The 17,462-nt window shown below is 48.2% G+C and overlaps 9 protein-coding genes across 9 annotated transcripts; 2 read left to right on the top strand and 7 right to left on the bottom strand.

The window, feature by feature from the left end:
* Window positions 1-1,165: 1,165 nt before the first annotated feature.
* On the bottom strand, window positions 1,166-2,118 carry ASPGLDRAFT_52967 (uncharacterized protein; the record flags this gene model as incomplete). Its single annotated transcript, XM_022547872.1, is given in 4 exon segments — window positions 1,166-1,478; window positions 1,574-1,851; window positions 1,868-1,870; window positions 1,935-2,118. A coding segment is annotated over 1 exon segment (253 nt), but the record flags the coding sequence as incomplete, so codon positions are not given.
* A 1,020-nt stretch (window positions 2,119-3,138) lies between these two features.
* ASPGLDRAFT_52962 (uncharacterized protein) lies at window positions 3,139-3,723 on the bottom strand. The gene is made up of 2 exons (XM_022547871.1): window positions 3,367-3,723; window positions 3,139-3,170 (listed from the first exon to the last, which is right to left on the bottom strand). The coding sequence occupies exons 1-2, from the start codon at window positions 3,583-3,585 to the stop codon at window positions 3,162-3,164; spliced, it is 228 nt and encodes a 75-aa protein (XP_022395770.1). The 5' UTR covers window positions 3,586-3,723; the 3' UTR covers window positions 3,139-3,161.
* Window positions 3,724-4,619: 896 nt separating this feature from the next.
* Window positions 4,620-6,066, top strand: ASPGLDRAFT_86059 (zinc-binding alcohol dehydrogenase family protein; the record flags this gene model as incomplete). Its single annotated transcript, XM_022550361.1, has 5 exons — window positions 4,620-4,770; window positions 4,848-4,982; window positions 5,038-5,241; window positions 5,304-5,671; window positions 5,750-6,066. 5 exons carry the CDS (start codon window positions 4,620-4,622, stop codon window positions 5,930-5,932), a joined length of 1,041 nt encoding a protein of 346 aa, XP_022395769.1. The 3' UTR covers window positions 5,933-6,066.
* Window positions 6,067-6,266: 200 nt separating this feature from the next.
* On the bottom strand, window positions 6,267-8,035 carry ASPGLDRAFT_70322 (flavin-containing monooxygenase; the record flags this gene model as incomplete). Its single annotated transcript, XM_022549468.1, has 3 exons — window positions 6,267-7,265; window positions 7,325-7,725; window positions 7,783-8,035. The coding sequence occupies 3 exons, from the start codon at window positions 8,033-8,035 to the stop codon at window positions 6,267-6,269; spliced, it is 1,653 nt and encodes a 550-aa protein (XP_022395768.1).
* Window positions 8,036-8,836: 801 nt separating this feature from the next.
* Window positions 8,837-11,041, top strand: ASPGLDRAFT_159583 (uncharacterized protein). Its single transcript, XM_022542440.1, has 7 exons — window positions 8,837-9,018; window positions 9,076-9,906; window positions 9,960-10,047; window positions 10,106-10,429; window positions 10,490-10,590; window positions 10,645-10,703; window positions 10,755-11,041. The coding sequence occupies exons 2-7, from the start codon at window positions 9,142-9,144 to the stop codon at window positions 11,029-11,031; spliced, it is 1,614 nt and encodes a 537-aa protein (XP_022395767.1). The 5' UTR covers window positions 8,837-9,018; window positions 9,076-9,141; the 3' UTR covers window positions 11,032-11,041.
* Window positions 11,042-11,091: 50 nt separating this feature from the next.
* On the bottom strand, window positions 11,092-12,473 carry ASPGLDRAFT_70320 (epoxide hydrolase family protein; the record flags this gene model as incomplete). Its single annotated transcript, XM_022549467.1, has 3 exons — window positions 11,092-11,253; window positions 11,318-12,178; window positions 12,237-12,473. 3 exons carry the CDS (start codon window positions 12,471-12,473, stop codon window positions 11,092-11,094), a joined length of 1,260 nt encoding a protein of 419 aa, XP_022395766.1.
* A 647-nt stretch (window positions 12,474-13,120) lies between these two features.
* ASPGLDRAFT_137563 (NAD(P)-dependent alcohol dehydrogenase) lies at window positions 13,121-14,461 on the bottom strand (the record flags this gene model as incomplete). Its single annotated transcript, XM_022541539.1, has 5 exons — window positions 13,121-13,324; window positions 13,404-13,872; window positions 13,934-14,093; window positions 14,157-14,284; window positions 14,343-14,461. The coding sequence occupies 5 exons, from the start codon at window positions 14,459-14,461 to the stop codon at window positions 13,121-13,123; spliced, it is 1,080 nt and encodes a 359-aa protein (XP_022395765.1).
* A 562-nt stretch (window positions 14,462-15,023) lies between these two features.
* On the bottom strand, window positions 15,024-15,497 carry ASPGLDRAFT_30099 (ankyrin repeat domain-containing protein; the record flags this gene model as incomplete). Its single annotated transcript, XM_022543912.1, has 1 exon — window positions 15,024-15,497. The coding sequence occupies one exon, from the start codon at window positions 15,495-15,497 to the stop codon at window positions 15,024-15,026; it is 474 nt and encodes a 157-aa protein (XP_022395764.1).
* A 385-nt stretch (window positions 15,498-15,882) lies between these two features.
* ASPGLDRAFT_52961 (uncharacterized protein) lies at window positions 15,883-16,668 on the bottom strand. Its single transcript, XM_022547870.1, has one exon. It carries the CDS (start codon window positions 16,466-16,468, stop codon window positions 16,106-16,108), a length of 363 nt encoding a protein of 120 aa, XP_022395763.1. The 5' UTR covers window positions 16,469-16,668; the 3' UTR covers window positions 15,883-16,105.
* Between the last annotated feature and the right edge of the window lie 794 nt (window positions 16,669-17,462).

Raw genomic sequence — 17,462 nt, 5'->3', positions numbered from 1 at the left:
TGGTTGATTGGTTGGTGGCCTATCGGCTAAGCTAACTATCTAACTACCGGGCAGAAAGCGAGGGCGGTCAGACACGTAACCCGATGGGTACCCCTCCCTCCTCGAACGAGCAGATGTCCGGATCGAAAGCTCTAAATACACAAAGAATCGCATACAAAATCAAGCAGATGAACAAAAAACCAAATAGCAGACAAACTAGTCGCTGATCATTGGCTCGCTGAATTAGCACGCCAGGAAAATTAACGGTACATAAAGGCATCGCTTTCCCATCCGAAGTAGGATGTAGATGATTGCGGTCCATATTGACGAGGTGAAGGAAATGCCCATGCTTGAGTGTGCTTTGGATCTTGGTAAGTCCATCAGCTGGATTATCCTGGGAGCGTATTCCCTCAACGCTAACAAGAGCCAATGATTGTAGGTCCCGTATGTGATGGTATCGTACGTCGATATGCTTTGAACGCTTCGTTCCCTCAGTTGAGAGGTGTTGTCTGAGGATTGGCATTGTCAAGCCCGAATGATTGGACAAGATCCTTGATAAACTCGCGCTGGAGTAAGTCGATGTGTCCATTGACGAATTCTACTTCCATACCAAGGTAGTACGTCATATCGCTAGCATCTTTGATTTCCCACTCTCTGGCTAGAGCGTCCTTCATCCATTCAATATCTTCATCGCGTTCAGCAACGAGTTGAAAGTCGTCGACGTGGGTGGTGAGATATAGGTGTCGACGTTCTTGGTGGATGAATAGGCCTGAATCATACGAGCATGTACGGAAGCCTAGACGATGAAGTGCGACGGTAAGAGTGTCATACCAAATACGTGCGGCCGGAACCAGGCCATATATCAATTTCTTCAATCGCCATATTAATCCTTCGCCTTGCTCAAACCCGTACGGTTGTCGCGTACGGTTGTCGCATATATATTTCATCTATCAAATCGCCATTCAAAAATGCTACAGCGACATTTGAGTTTTCGCGATTTCCATCCAAATGCAGCGGCTAAAGCAAAAAGTAGTCGGGTAACTGCTGTGGATACCACTGGGGCATATTTGCAGTAGTTATACTGCATATCATCCTTCTCGATCAGGTTGCCAAGCATTACCCACCGGGCCTTATAAGACCATTCATCACCAGGTGGGTAGTCCTCCTTGCTGTTGTATACCCATTTGCCCGGAAATTTTCGCTTTCCTTTTGGAACGTCACTAATTCATACTAGCTCGAATATCTCTTTGTTCTGCAGTTTAGAGAATTCATGCTGCATGGCCTTGAGCCATCTATTCTTATCCTTTCGCTCCAAAGCGCATCTCATAGCTCTTGGAATATCACAAGAAGTGACGCCGGCAACATAGGCTACAAAGCCTTTTGCAGGGTGTATCATGGCATCATCAGATGGGTTGTCGTCTGAATAAGGTTGGATGGGAGGAATCTTCCCATTGGTCGAGGAAGTGAGTGAGGTAGGTTGGAGAGTGAATGTTGGATCAGTAAGTGAGATATCCCCTTCATCTACTCGTCCGTTTGTAACATGAATTATTGAGTCCTTGTCAACACTCCATACTAACTGATTTGTACTTGATAGGTTGGTCAAAAGTAGACTGTACGCTCCGCGCGTGTCCATCTTGTCAGATGGTTTTTCAGTACCATGACAGTGATACCATATCTTCGCCCTGAATGGGCAATAAAAGGAGATATTCACCAGACAGTTCTCCCACGCTTCAGCGGGTAAGTAAAATGGTGATTTCTTGATATTCTCGTCCAAGATATTGCCGTCCGGGGTAGAGTCATTGAAGAATGGTGTTGAAGTGAGCAGATAGTTGGCCTTTTGGGTGGTATCCATCAAGGCTTCTAGCCAAAATCAATGAGGTAAGCCAGAGGCATATAAAACTGCCCTAGTTCTCTCCAAGATAATTTGAATTCCTCGTTCACTGACACCATTTTGCCAGGGTGAATATGGAGCTGATGGTTCCATCTTTATGCCTGCCCATTCACGCGGATTCTTGAAGAACTCGCCATCTCCGCGCGGGTAGGCCGTTTCATATCTGAGACGTCGAAGGAAATCCATATGGGTATGGATGTGATGATTGGGATTCGTATGATTCTCCAAAGGAGAAGCCCATCTCATCCACGTCGCGTTGTCGGTCATTTGTATTTGCCATTTGCAGGTGGAACGTCATCGCCTGATGGCAGGCCCAAGGCTTGCCCGCCTCCAAAGATGTCGATGTGTAATCGTCAGCCAGGGCACGTGGTCCTAGAGGTAGGATCAGTACCCATATGTCGGGTGGTCTTCGCTCGTCAACAAAAATCACAGATAGGGAGGAGTTTCTTCCCTTGAATATTAATTCGTCCAACTCGGTGGAGGTATTGCAAATAATGTTGATTCATATGAGATAGGCGATGATGCCACATCTCAATAGATGCTGGTGGTGGCCAATTTGGCGTCAAATTACGTGATTTATTCTCTGGTCGATCATTTGCATCATTAACCACATTTATCGCTCCTGTCTCCTTCTCACGATGATTAAACATGCCTTTGTCTGTTGTTCGAGAAATCAGAAAAGATGCTGATTTATCTGGAGTGATGATTTGAAATCGGTAAGGCTTTTCATCAGTCAATTTGATATGAAAGCCTTGATCCTCAAGCTGGTTAAAGGATAATAGATGAGCATGCAAAGTAGGAACATGTTGGGCATTCTTCAATTCCACCATGTGCTCTCCAATTGGCAGTTTGATAGTCCTGTCTCCTTCAACGCGATGAGTACTGCCATCAGGTAATTCAACAGGTGATGCCATAGTCAATGGCATATAACTGTTAAATGCAGACTTATCATTGTGGATAGTCCATGTGGTTCCTGTGTCCAATATCCAGTTGTCTGATCATCTCACTGGATGGACTAAATTGGCAGCACCAGTTATGCCTGTGATAGGCTTTGGTTGATTACCATCACTAGATGATGTGCCATTTGATGGAGGATTCTCCTTTGGTGGGCGGAGCTCTGGGTCTAGTACCCAGCATTGTTCAACTTTGTGATATCCTCATTTGCAATGAGGACACAGTCATGATGACTTTGATTGCTTGTTGGACGGTTTCTGGGGTGGAGAAGGGTCCAATGAAGTGCCTGTGATTGGCTGACTCTTCTTGTCCCCCCCCCCCTTGGATGGTTGATTATCTATTTGGGGTGTGTGGCCCCAAGGTTCCTGTCAATAAATTGTGTATGACAGGGGTTTGTAATGGCCGGGTGCAGATGGTGTACGACTCTCCAATTGGTCGATTATCGCGGCCATATCAATCTCATGTGATTGATTCCTCTTTGATTGAATGAGGAAGTGGTCTAGTTGGGTGCGCATGAATGAGCGCTGATGTTCACCCAATAGGATTATACCAATGTCATGGCAAACTTCCGAAATCGGATAGTCCTGTTGCTCTAATTCAGTAGAGATTCTCTGCCATTGCCGCATCATTGTGATATAATTGCCCTGGGGCTTCAGATTTAGAAGCGTCTTCACCAAAAGAAGGCGTTTTTCGGCAGGTGATATGCCATATATCGTGTCCAATCGGGACAGAATGTCGGACGGTTGCTGTGTATGGTCCATTTGGACCTGATCGGCGATATCTGACGTCAAACAGTTCAATATCCGTTTATGCAGTAGCTGTTTGGAAGTTTCAAATCGGATCTGTTGAAGGGAAGTTGCCTTCGGTACAGTGTCCGGTTGGAGTAGGATGTCTCAGGCACCCAAATAATCAGCATCAAACAATATGCCTTTTCGCCAATCAGAATAATTATCTCGTCCGTGCAGTTTCTTGGTCTCTCGCCAATATGTCTGTGCGAGCTGTCAATGAAAGTCTTGTTCCTGAGGCTGGGGGCTTGATTGGTCCCCCCCTCGAATCGGTGTCGATGGTGTATCGTCAGGGAATCCTCCCTGAGTAGTCGTCTCGTCGACGGGGTAATCGCCTGGAGTAGGCGTGGTGTGGTCGTCAATATCCATTGAATCAGCCTGCTAGTGGCTATCATGCTGGATATTTTGTGGGGTTGGCACCTGGGTAACTGGTGCCATCTTAATCAAATAGTCTGCTTGTTCGAGGAATGGCAATGGGTATGGGTAGAATGAATGTGGCTTGTGAATGATTTTTAGATTGTGTCTTGCAGCATCCATTAACTCTAATCCACCTTCTTTTAGATTGCGATTTAGGGCGATGCGAGCATGTCCGACAGATCTCATTAGGGTGAAGGGCTAACAAATTTAGCCCCTCCGGAAACAATCCAAAGTGATTAAGACCCGGGCGCTACTTTTGTTTCGAGTGTACAATAAGGTGGCCTATGAAAGAAAGTAGTTTCCGGAGTACTCCATACTCCGTACACCAAGGCAAATACACCTTGAACACTTCCAATTTGTTTGTGCATAGAATTGGAGAATTATTAATATAAATATTGCATTGAGAGTGCATCCACTTTCCGGCGCTTCCACTTGCCTTTCTGTATCTCTGTGATCGGTGTCGTCATTTATGCTCTGGTATTTATATGTATTGCATATCTTGACTGTAGCACACACAACATTTTAGCTTCTTAGTATCAATATTCCACTTATCGACTTATCGATTTATTGAATAATAAGAATACAACAATAAAATGCCCGGAGACAAATCGAACACAGCCGTCGTCGTCCGCGTCCCCGACGGCCAATCCCCAAAGCTTTCTAAAGAGGACATCCGGATCCCATCCCCGGAATCGAACCAGGTACTTGTTAAGATATCGCATGTTGCGCAGAATCCTACTGATGGTATGCACTCTCCTTAAAATCCCGAGAATATCATTGGGAATTGGGAAAGCTGGGTAATATGTGCTAACACCATCCAGTCCAAGCCTTCGACTCCAACGCATTCGGCGACGGAGCCGTCCTCGGATGCGATTTCGTTGGTGAAGTCGTTGAACTGGGAAATGGTGTTACCCGCTATGTGAAGGGGGATGTTATTGCGGGGTTGGTGTGGGGAGGTATGCACCCTTGCCCCTCTTTCGGGGTGAATAAGTACTTATTCATGTCGTGTAGGTGAGATCAAAGGCCTAGGCGGGTACAGCCAGTACTGTCTAGCCGACGAACGCATCTCGTTCAAGGTCCCTGGCGCTCTTTCTCGTGAACATGCTAGTACTGTTCCGCTGGCATCGGCAACGGCGTGGCTTGCACTGTTCTCAAAGGATTGTCTTGCCATTGATAGGTCAAGCGGTGCTACTGTGTTGGTTTGGGGTGGTAGCTGTAAGTCCCGTCTCCTGTCCTTATCCTTTACAATCAAAACACAATGTTTACATGGATAACAGCAAGCGTCGGCCTCTACGCCATCCAACTCGCCACAATTACCGGCCTGAATGTAGTAACAACATGCAGTCCCAAACACGCCGATCTGGTCCGCTCCTACGGCGCCAAGCACATCTTCGACTACAAGGATCCGCAGTTCGTTGAGAAAATCAAGAAAGCCGCCCCTGGTTTGAAATACGTCTTTGATACGATCGGGCAGTCGACTTCGTCTGCGACTGCTTCGAATTTACTCGCTGGAAACGGGGGTCTTTGTACTGTGCGGCCTGGGAAGGCGAACACGGAGAATGTGGCCGACGGTACCAAGGTTACTGATGTGTTGGTTTGGACGGCTTTCTTGAAGGATCATGCGTATGGGGAGTTTAAGTGGCCTGTATGTTCCCCTACCCTTTTGCCCTTACACTTTCGGAGGGTAAAGCTTGAACTTCGGATTGAAACTAACATGATCTAGGCTTCGAAAGCGGATCACGAACTCTGCAGTGAGCTGCTTGAGAAGGTCCCCGAGTGGTTGGATAAAGGTGTTGTTAAGCCTAGTAACCCTAAGGTATTGTCTGGTTTGGATAAGGTTGGCGATGGATTTCAGGAGTATCGGGATGGGAAGATTTCGGCTTATAAGATTGTTTATAAGGTTTGAGGTGGCATTTTGGATATAGATAGGAGGGAGAGCGCTACTTTTGTGAATGAATAGAATAATGTGTCTGGTAGTCGTTATGCAACCCTGTATACAGTGGTTACAGCTTCCTGGTGGAATTGATGACTGTCCTGGATTCTTTAGTCTGAATTAGAGAAAATGTTTGAAAATTTCGATTGCCCCGGAACGGTTCAACATCTTTTCTTTTCTTTTCTTTTCTTTTTCTTTTTTTTTTTTACGATATCCTACCGTGTACGGATGTAAAGAATGGTAAGTTCAAGAGTTATAAAACATAAGCTTGCATTGGCATAAAACTAAATACACAGAACAGAAGCTATTAATGCCAATTAACAGCCCGCGAAGACCAACCAACAACCCTTGCCACCACCTTCTCAACATCCACCGACGGCGAATTCACAGCAAAAGCCACCACCCCAGCAGAAATAACCATAATCGAAAAAACCCGACCAAAGAATCCATCCTTCCGAGCACCCCGACGCAGCACAAAATCCGACCAGCGCGGGAAGATCGTCCGAACCCAGTACTTCCACATAGGATCCGGATAGATAAATGTATTCCGCTTGGTAACGGGGTCCATCCACCAACTCTGACACCCGCTATTGAATACTAGATGCTGCAGCTTGCCATGCACCCATGAGAGGTGACGTTTCTGCGCCTCAGGCTTTACCATGATGGCTTCTGATTTGCCGGTCAGCACAGGCCGCAGCAGGCGACAGGTGAAGTTAATCTGGCACTCCGAGTGGAAGATAACAGAGTGCTGGCCCGTTCCCACGTTGGGACCGTACAGGACGAAGAAGTTCGGGAACCCGCTGACCACAGTGCCCTTGTATGTCTCTGCGCCGCCGGCAGCGTCCCAGATACTGTGCAAGTCCTTGCCGTCCACGCCCTTGATCTGAATCGGGGACAGCCATTTCTGCGTCTGAAAGCCCGTTGCGTAGATAATAGCGTCGACAGCGTGGCAGTGACCGGCTGCGGTTTCGATGTGGTTCGGGCCGATTTTGACAACGGAGTCTTTTGTTAGGTGCATTTGGGGCGAGTGGAGGCTGGCTAGGTAAGTTGCTGTGTTGACGCGGCGCTTGCAACCGGGTTCGTAGTCTGGTTTTAGGATTTCGCCGTACTTCGGGGGTGCGGCGGTGTTGATGTAGCGGTATGTGTTTTCGCGGATTTTCTGGCGCATGGCTGCGCCGCGGGAGTTCATGTAGAAGGATGGGAAGACGGATTCGAGTTGCCAGGCGAGGATTATGCGGTAAAGGCGGGCGGCGAGGGGGATGTATTTCAAAGCGAGTTTGAATGCTTCTGAGTATGTTTGATTGCCCTGGTTTCATACTAATTAGCCCTCGTTGTCTGTTATATGGTTTGAGAGATCTTGCTTACCCGCTCTGTCCACCAGTGCGCGCTGCGGACGAACTGCATCACCTTGCCCTTCGGCCCTATGTTTTTGGCCAACTCAGGGAGAAACTGCGTAGCAGAGGCTCCATTACCCAGGACAGCGATTTTCTTCCCCTTAGCCTGGAAGCTATCGTCCCATGTCGCGCTGTGGAAGATCTTGCCCTGGAACGACTCTGATCCTTTAATGTTAGGGGTGTATGGCCGGTCAAGAGTACCGACTGCGCTGACAACGACAGGAGCTTCTCGTTTGAATACTTCCCCGGAAATAGTGTTTTGGAAAGTGCACACCCATAGACAGCGGGCATCGTCCCAGACCAGACTAACGCATATGGCATTGAATCGACAATGTGGTAGGATGTTATATTTCTGGGCCACGGAAAAGAAGTCTATACTTTCTGTTATACTCATTTCTTTATCAAGAAACAATAGGAGAAGGGGCGTACACTTATGAAGTTCATCTCGTCCTGGAAACATGGTACTCCAGTCATGCTTCATAGCAAAACTATACGAGTACAGATGACTCGGAATATCACACGCACACGCTGGGTACCGGTTATGCCACCATGTACCACCGATATTGTCCGATTTCTCATAGAGCGTGAAGTTGTCGTGGCTTAGGTTTCGTCTCAGTTGGACGGCCATTCCTAGGCCCGAGACACCGCCGCCAATGATGATGACTTCTTTGGACTGGCTCATTGTTGAAGCTATGCGAGGAATTCAGGAAGAGACGTAAAGAGGAGATAGACTGGAAGCTGTAGCATTTCCTGTTTGTTGAAGTAAATTCCATCTTGTTGAAGAGCAGCCTTTATAAGGATTATAAGCGTATTAGCCTCAATCTCAGGCAATTCATGAACTTACCCGATTAGTCTCATCATGATTGAGGAAGGTTTGGTCTCACTGATACTTTGATGTATACCCTGTTACTATGGCTGTATACTATGTGAATAGCATGTGTTTCCCCGGCGCTTCCAGTTGCCCTCATAAGCGTGCCGAACCCGGTAACTTACCGATTCGGTTAGTCAAATGCAGATCACCTGATCTGGCGGCGGATGATGTAGAGCACCTGTTTTCCCCCGCGAATGCAACAGCCACATGGTACTTACTCTACAGAGTAAGGGTACGGTAGGATAAATTGGAACTTGCAAAATGGCCCTAATTAGTCACCACTTGCCTAGTTGCCTGTTCCTCTAACTGGCGGGTTACCGTCAGGGGATATTGCCTCTTTCCTAAACTATTACTTCTTGCCTTTCCCAGAATCCACAGTGCATGGGCAGTGGTGGTAAACACATTAGGAAAATGGCTGTCAAGAGAAAACGGTCCAGGTCTGGTTGGTATGTATCCGCCTTGTCCGTAGAGAGTACCTGTACCCCATGCTAACTTGAGTACTGCTAGCCTGCCATGCCGCAATCGGCGCCGGAAGTGTATGGACTATGCACTGTCCAGGAAATGTTATGAATAAATTAGCTGACTTGCCATTTTGGGTTTGTGGCTGAACAGGTGATGGTGCCCGCCCACAATGTCGAAATTGTGAGTCGAAGGGATACATTTGCCAATGGGGGCTGAAAGTCTCTTTCCATCCTTCGCGCAATTTTTGCTTGTCGCATTGGGAGACGGCTGCCTTGACGGCGTTTGAAGAGCGGCGGAATCATTCATCGCGACGTGCTCGGGATGTTCCTACGGTTCGCTTCAACTTGCTGTCTCAAAGCCATGCGGATGGAAGCTGATTGGTTGCTTAGATTATTGACGAAACGGAGGGCATTGTGCAGAGCTATAACACTCTTGATAATGCGCAATCTCCTTCTATGTCGGATTCGGATCCGTCCCGGTCACGTGAGGGTGTAGAGGATGACGATGACGATAATAACGAAGGATTTATTACACATGATGCCTCAGCGTTGACCTTTTCAGGGAGCGGCGATCTCGGATTGGAAAGTGATTGGGGCAAATCCGATTCCGGTCTCCATGCACACGAATCTACTCAGCAGCAGGCTGATGGGATAGCAGATACTGAACCCCACATAGATGACCTGCTATCCAGACAGGCAGTTGAAATCCCGGCAGGGCCGTCTTGGGACCTGGCACTTCCTTCGTTGCCAGAGCCGACACGCCCTCGGACCTTTAGTGGCCCCATAGTCCTTGACACCTCGAAATACGCCCCACCTTTCTTCCTCGGTCAGGCAATAACCAATGATATCTCCCTACCCCCGGAACCCTCATTGCCTGTATCGAATGCGGAGAAGGTGCGTCTGATCTGCTCATACATGCAAGAAACCGGTACCTGGTGCGAGACGACGGATTCCGATATGCACTTCACTATGCGGAGTACCCACGAAGTAATGAAGTCCGCTGCATTTACCGCTGCTGCAATGTCTCTGGCGTCGCGTCAGTTGGACCATGTCGAACATCGACAACGGCCAATCACACTCGAGCTGTACCAATATACTGTCCAGTTGCTTCTTCGCCAGGATCCTGCTAAAGCAGATGCGTCTCTGCTGGCAACTTGCACTTTGCTCTGTGTATATGAGATGATGGCATCTGGGGTTCATGAATGGCGACGGCATTTGAAGGTTTGCTTGGATCTCGTTGGTTATAATGGCTATCTGACTCTTGGCTCTGTTAGGGCTGCGCTAGCCTCCTCCAGGCTAAGAAGTGGAATGGCTCGAGCCAGGGTATTGTGAAGGCTTGCTTTTGGGCATTTGCTCGAATTGGTAGGTGGCATAGGCGAGTCCATAATTGCTGATGGCATGGTAACCAACTGTTTGATAGATGTATGGGCCGCCTTCATAAGCGGGAAGACAACCCTCATCCCTACCGATTTTTGGGTAGATGACATGTCCATCGAATCCGTGATGACCAAAGGCAACGTGGACGACTATTGCAACCTGGTCATCTTGATCTTCGCCAAGATCGTAAACTTACTACATACCGACAAGGGATATCGGCCTGCATTGGCCACTTCCGTGTCAAGTCTATGGGATGAACTTCAGAAGTGGTACCAGCTTCGTCCGCAGGAGGTCTGTCCACTGCTGAGGGATTCTTCGGCTTCCTCTAAAGTATTCCCTACGATTGTTTACACTCATGCATCTTCCAGTGAGTCGTCCCTATTTTGGTTTATGGTACACTATCATACTGACGGGATGATTTGCGTAGTTTGCGGCAATACTTTTTATCATACTGGTTCTATTTTGCTCTTGCAGACGGGGCTTCTCCAGATTCCTACAGAAAATTCTTCGTCTCTCCTGGAAGATACTGTGAGTGATTCGTATCAGAATATCAGACGGCAGAGTCCTGACATGTCTACACAGGATAACACGCTCTGGCATGCGCGCGAGCTTGCTGGTATCTCCATGTCAAATTCATCGCAGTGAGTGACCTTCCCAGTAACCCTTGTATCCCCTTGCTAATCCCCAACTAGCGCAAACTGGGTAAATCATCTCCAACCCCTGTACATCGCAGGTACAGTCTTTGTCGGTAACCGCACAGCTCCGGGCCCCGAGGAAGCAGGCTCAGACATATCATCGGAGCGGCGCCCTTATACGTCATCTGCACTAAACGAAATGGGGCCGGATGAGGAGGAGTATGCTGCTGAGAAGATTTTGCTTCTGAAACAATTAGCTCGTATTGAGCGTAAGACTGGTTGGAAGACTACGGATCGTGCTGCTGCGCTGAGGATGTTATGGGGGTTTGGGTAGGATATGCAACAATAATAAATGTTATTCATCTTCGATTTATTTCTTGCACTAGTAGTCTATCTACTCGCGAAGATATGACTTGAGAACAACAGACGAGGAGATAAACTCCCGGAGATCCTTCACGAATAATTCCGGCCTTTCCAGAGACGAAAAGTGTCCGCCCTTCTCATATTCTCTCCAGTACTGGATGTTAGCGGCCTGGGTGGCCCAGTCTCGGGGACACTGTTGGAGTAATCGTTAGCAATCTGTATCAGACAGGGTCTTCTTTTAGCTTCTTTTGACTTACGTGCAGTTGCTCTTTTGCATACATGCTCACACCAGTAGGAATCGAGACATATGTCTCAAACGTCCTCCCCGCCTCGTTCATCCCACGACCAAAAGCTTCCCGATAAAACCGCAGGGCCGGAGTCGCGCCCTGGACCCAATGCATCATCACCAACGTGATAAAATCCGAGTCACTCAAAGCCTCATACACATCCGCCCAGTCATGGAACTTCTCTACAAACCACGCCAGCAAACCAACCGGAGAATCGCCCAGCGCAAACCCCAGCGTCTGCGGCCGCGTCTTCTGCTCCTCCAAGTACCCGCTCTGATCCTGTTCAAAGTTCCAGCGTACCTGCAGCGCTCTGTGCTCGAAATCAGAGTACGTGAGCGCGGAGAAGCACCAGCGCAGATACGCAAGCGGAGCGGACCAGAGTGTCGGCGGCGGCACGGGGAACATGTTCAGGTGCTGTGCGCGCACGACCTGAGGGTACTGAATTGCGATGGAGCGGGTGATGAAGGAGCCAAAGTCACCGCCCTGGGTTACGAATTTTGGATATCCCAAGACTTCGGTCATTAGGATCTTGTAGGCGCGTGAAACGACGTTGGGGCCGACGCCTGACTTTGTGGGAGCGGGGGAGAAGCCGAAGCCTGGTATCGAGGGCGCGACTACGTTGAATGCTGGATTGGCTGCGCTTTCGGGCTCCGTGAGCGGGCGGACAACACGAATAGCTTCCACGAAGGAGCCAGGCCAGCCATGCGATAATAGCAAGGGAATGGCATTAGAGCGGGCAGACTGGCTGTGCGTGTAGTGTATCACCAGGGGCCCGTAGCCGGGGGCATCGATTTTCACCAGGAAGTGATTGAAAGCGGCATTCAGCCGTCGCTAGTAGATATATTCATTAACACAATGAACTACCTTGCGATTCTCATTATCAACTCACCTCTTCCTCTTCCCAGTTGTACTGGTCTCTCCAGAACTCGGTCAATTGCTTTACCCGGGACACTTTAGCGCCCTGTCCCCAATTATCCTCTCCAAAGTCGGATTGCTCCTCTGGATATCGGGCCAGGGATAGCTTCTGTTTGGTTTGCTCGAGGAGCTCCCGGTCCACGTGTATGTTGTATGACACGGGGACGTTGAATTTCAAGTCCTTCATAGGAATCGGTGATTTCAATCCCATTTTGCTTCTTTTTTTTGTTATATTCCTTTTGCTGGTTTCTGGGGGCGTCCTCGTGAGCGGCAGCTGTGTGATAATGTAGTCCAGTGGAACATGAATTGAGTCCAGGGTTAAATGTTCAAGGCAGAGCTTTATTTATCTGAGATTCCTTAATGTGCACGGCAACGTCATGCAGTACATACTTTCAGGGACCCCAAAATGCCCTCCCTTTCCGGACTTTCCTCAAAGGCAAAAAGCGGGCCATTTCATCGTCCCTGCTGAAGGCAAGTCGAAGTATGACGTCCGAGTCAAGGTAAGTGGAAGCACAAAATGGCAACTGCAAGCGCTGCCGCTGCCCGTGGCAACCTCACGCGTGACCCACTTGGGCAGCCCTAAGCGTTGTGTTGAACTTTACATGATTTGGCCTGTTCTTAGGTGATTATGAAGATAAATTGGCCTGTCCTGGGCCCCCAGTGGGTATGGAGCTAAAAAGCAATTGAGTCTTTCGCTAGAACAGCTTTGCATAACGCTGAATCCGGTATCCTGTATTGCTCATAATCACTATTCGCATCAACTACTATGAAGACATGCTGCATACGTATTAATTTTAATATTCTTTTTACGTGTTTTCTAAGTAATAATTTTAGTTTTGCAGGTTGCAAAAGTGTTAACTAAAGTGTCGCCTCCACTTCATCCACCACCAACACCTTGATACTACCATTTCGAGTGTCAGAGACGAGTTCCAAAGCGTCCTTTGCCTGTTCTAGCGGAAAGGTGTGCGAAACCAGTCTTTTGAGATCCAGAATGCCTCCTGACAAGCACGCAATGGAAGATGGCCAAGTATCACGATAGCGATTGATGAACTTGAGTTTGATCTAGATTATTTGTGCGATGTCAATGGATTTGCCTTCTTCTCATATGGAAAAGTCGCAATGAGAATAGGGAAAAACCTACCTCTGCGAGGGAAATATGCATAAACGGAAGGTTATTCATAATCGCCCTCCCAACACCAATCGCCATAACCGTGCCTCCACGACGCACCGCATACGCAGCCGTGCAAACACTCGTCTCCACACCGGTACACTCGAGAACTGTCTCTGGAGCAAAGTACTCGTCAGAGCCAAAGAGTTTCTGGATCGCGCGCCCGTTTCCTTCCGCATCTAGTTGTGTATTGACCTGATAGGTGACGCAGCTGGGGACAAACTCTTTGGCGAAGGCCAGACGGCGCGGCTCGATATCTGTGATTACCAGTGGATGGGAACCTGAGGCACGGGCAGCTGCTAGTGCGATCAAGCCTATTGGGCCGGCGCCACAGATAGCCACACCGCGGCCCAGGCTGAGTCCGGCACTTCTGATGCCATTCATCACCACGGATAGTGGCTCCAGCAATGCACCTTCAGCGTAGCTGACATTGTCTGGTAGGCTGTGAGGCTTACTATTAGCACTTGATTGATATTGGACTACAGGAATTGTTGTCTGCATACCGATGCACCCAGTGAGCAGGGTGTGTTTTGTATCGCTGCATCGTGCCGTGGTAAGGGTAGACTCCAGAAAACTTGACATCGGCACACAGATTGTACCGGCCGTCAGCACACATAAAGCATAAGCCGCACGGCACGCCGGGCTCAACAGCCACACGATCACCTGTGATATCAAAGCTTGTAAGAAGATCAAGAAAAAAACCAATGGAAATAACCGGATGCTTACCTGTCTTCAAGTCATTCACCCCCTCGCCAACTTTCAGTACCACACCAGACGCTTCATGGCCCAGAATGCAATCATCCTCGAATACAAGCGAGCCAATGCGGCCGGACTTCCAGAAGTGCACATCGGAACTAACATAATATCAGCTAAGAACCTACATACACATTTGAGCGATGTTGGAACACATACCTACAAATCCCAGTCGCTTTGATCTGGAGCAGGACCTCACCTCTCTGGGGAGCCAGTACGGGTGCTTCGATTTGTTTCAATAGGTGGTCTGCCGTCACCTGAAGCGACGGGTTGGGCATATGAGCTTGCTCTTTGATTGTGTCGGGATTTTTAGCCGAGGGCGTGGGCCCTTCTAAGTTGGTAGAGGACTTTCCGTTGGGGATTGGGCACATCTTCCGTTAATTGTGAAGGGATATGAGAAAGAATATGGCATAAACAATTTAGGCAGTCTCAATGGGAGGAGGAATAAGTAAAGTATGTCTATAGTGTACATGACTGCTGATATAAGGAAATGTGTGAGATAGCAATATGGTGTATGAATTTAGCTTACGAAGTAATGTAGCCGTGGTAACTATCCAAGAGGGAATCCAGTGCCTCCACTTGCCATTTCAGTTCTATGGTGAGCTTCCTTGTGGGTGAAAGACAGTTCTTGTAACATAAACGTGCGAATCTACAATAGAGACTAGATCGGCTGCGGTTTGGCATGCTGTATTTGTATGGGAGCGCGATTCTAGTATGTGTCTTCTCGCTTTGGACGGAGAGTGCCAGGTAAGGCTGCGTATGAATACTTCGATTATAAAATTACATTAAAGATACACAAATAATTGTAACGGGAGGAAGGCGAACTTTTGCGTCATGGACTTATGGTATACTGGCTTCTGCCCAGTATTTGCTCGATCGAGAAAGGGGCCCAACACCCGACACCGAAAAACGAGGTTTTCTTTTGATCCCTTTGCCTGGAGAAGCCGGGATCATCTTCTCCATCTCCAACAGAACTCGAACTATATCGTCACGTCTTCTGTAGAAGGCCACATAAATCGGAGTATCACCAGTATCAGTTTCAGTGTTCGCATAAGCTCCGGCTTCACGTAGTAGTTTCACAATAGGCAGGTGGCTACGGGATGCAGCGATCACTAGAGGTGTACAATTACAATAATCATTAGGGTCAGGCTTTATCCCTTTCGCAAGTAAAAGTCGCACGATATCCTCCGATCCATCGGTAGCCGCAAGATGCAACGCTGTCTTCCCATAGCAGCACTTATGCTCTGCATTGATGTCAGGCATATCAAGAAGCAGCTCCACAAGCTTTGTGAACCTTCTATCAACAGCGGCCATGAGAGGGGTCCATCCTTTTTTCAGCTTGTGGTTACCATCCACCGGCAGCATTAATATTGACATCTGGCCGAAATAAGCATAGAGACGCAGTTGTTTCTGATCCGTTATTAATGGTCCAGTAAAGCGGCGTGCGGCCTGTGCAGTCTTTCATGTTTGGATCAACGGTTCCTGTGGCGAGCAATCTCTTAACCACGGAATACTGGTCATTGCATCCAGCGTAGGCTATAGGCGAAAGTCCCGGCTCGTCCCCCAAGTTGGGATCGATATTTTTCATTGAGAGTAGAGGCTTGACAATTTTCACTTGTCTGGACTGGGCTGCCATTGCTAAGAACGTCACACCAAATTGATAATGGGTCCTCCGATAAAGCTCCCGATATTGATCCTGATAAAGATATTGGGTCTTCTGATATTAGTTCTCCCGATGTTGGATATTTACATCGACTCCTCTTTGGATCGAACTGCTAATGGGAGCGCCTGGTGAATGGTGTCGATGGGGTCTCGAGAACTCGCATCCAACAAGTTACAAGTGACTTTCGTGAAAACATTCTATTACCATATTCAATGACTTCCTCTCTCTCATCAACCACCACAATTACTCCCCTCTAATCTCAATCACTCTTGACCAAGTTCAACTTGTCCAATATCTCCTGTCGTGCGTGTAACATCTCCCGGAGCACTTCCATCTCAAACTCGACGCGCGTCTTCTCATCCACCGTTTTTGTAGGATTGCTGGAATGGGCCTGGGCCTCCTTATTGCCACCTTTGCTGCCGCTGCTGTTGTCGTCGGTGTTCTTGGTAGGATTCGGGATCAATCCCAGCACTATACCGCACAGCATCACAATCATTCCGATGACAACGATACCAATTGCAATGGGGAGCATAACCTCAACGGAGAACTGAATGAAGAGCAGGTTTGTCATGAAGAAGCGTTTGTAGAATGGGTCATTTTCTGATGGCAATTGGAAGGACATTATTGCGAGGAAATTGGGGGAGTTGGGCTGGCCGATGCAAGTTGATTGAGAGAAAGAAAATAGAGTGGGCAATTTTGTGAGAGCATGTGTAGAAATAATGCGAAGAAATGCATTGTTATTTAGAGGGTATGTTTCAAAATCAAGGTATCTCCGAGTTCATTCTTCTGCCGCAGCACATGCATCCAAATCCAAATTTTGAGACTCATGGTTTAAAAAAAAGAAAAAAGAAAGGAAAAAGAAAAGAAAAAAAAAGAAAAGCGCGCGTGGTACTAGGACATATTCCTGGAGATGTCCGGGGCGACTATGGCGCCGCACAAAGTCTCAACTGGTAGGTTCTGTATTTGGCATTATATGTATTTCCAATTGATCATATCAATTTCAATATTAAAAATAGGTCAGAGGGAGCATAAGAGTGATTTGTCTTGTTTGATTGCCTGTCAGCACTTTTAGTGGGCAAACGTAGTTAATAACTAGTTGATTCGATTGAGTGCCTATCGGCTCAGGCTAGCTATGTCTACCGGGCAGAAAGCGAGGGCGGTCAAGCACGTGACCCGATGGGTACTAACAAGCACTTTAAGAATGGATGTGTGTGTGTATTCAACACAATGAGCACCACGGGCATCAAGAAAAGAATTGCCCCCGCTACCCAGGCGCATTATCGCCTGCGCTCTACTAAACTGCGGAAGGAAAAAGGACCCAACCTGCCCAATGGAGTGGCGGACGCCATCATGCGCGAGGCCTCAGAGGCCCATGAGACCCCGACCGTGCCTCCCCTCGACCCCGCCCATCAACCAGTACAGATAGGACCAGAGACACCACAGCAGGCTCAACACTTTCCTAGCCTAGCCCCTGAGAACCAATACACGGGCCCACTGCCAGCGCAGGACACCCCCCCGGCATCCCCCACCCATGACCCCCCCCAGAGCCAACTGAGCCTCGAACTCCACAACCATATCACTGCTGCAGTGACGTCGCGCACAGCACAGATCAAGTC

The sequence above is a fragment of the Aspergillus glaucus genome (assembly GCF_001890805.1).
Source record: "Aspergillus glaucus CBS 516.65 unplaced genomic scaffold ASPGLscaffold_35, whole genome shotgun sequence".
In the NCBI taxonomy this organism is placed as follows: Eukaryota; Fungi; Ascomycota; class Eurotiomycetes; order Eurotiales; family Aspergillaceae; genus Aspergillus; species Aspergillus glaucus.
The sequence above is the reverse complement of the archived record's forward strand: the minus strand, read 5'-3'. Positions and strand labels throughout refer to the sequence as shown.

Coding starts and splice junctions, on each gene's coding strand:
- ASPGLDRAFT_52962 (XM_022547871.1), bottom strand. CDS start 3,585: ATGGACCATACACAGCAACCGTCCGACATTCTGTCCCGATTGGACACG.
- ASPGLDRAFT_52961 (XM_022547870.1), bottom strand. CDS start 16,468: ATGTCCTTCCAATTGCCATCAGAAAATGACCCATTCTACAAACGCTTC.
- ASPGLDRAFT_159583 (XM_022542440.1), top strand. CDS start 9,142: ATGTCGGATTCGGATCCGTCCCGGTCACGTGAGGGTGTAGAGGATGAC. Junction 9,907..9,959: donor AATGGCGACGGCATTTGAAG/GTTTGCTTGGAT, acceptor TGGCTCTGTTAG/GGCTGCGCTAGCCTCCTCCA. Junction 10,591..10,644: donor CGTCTCTCCTGGAAGATACT/GTGAGTGATTCG, acceptor ATGTCTACACAG/GATAACACGCTCTGGCATGC.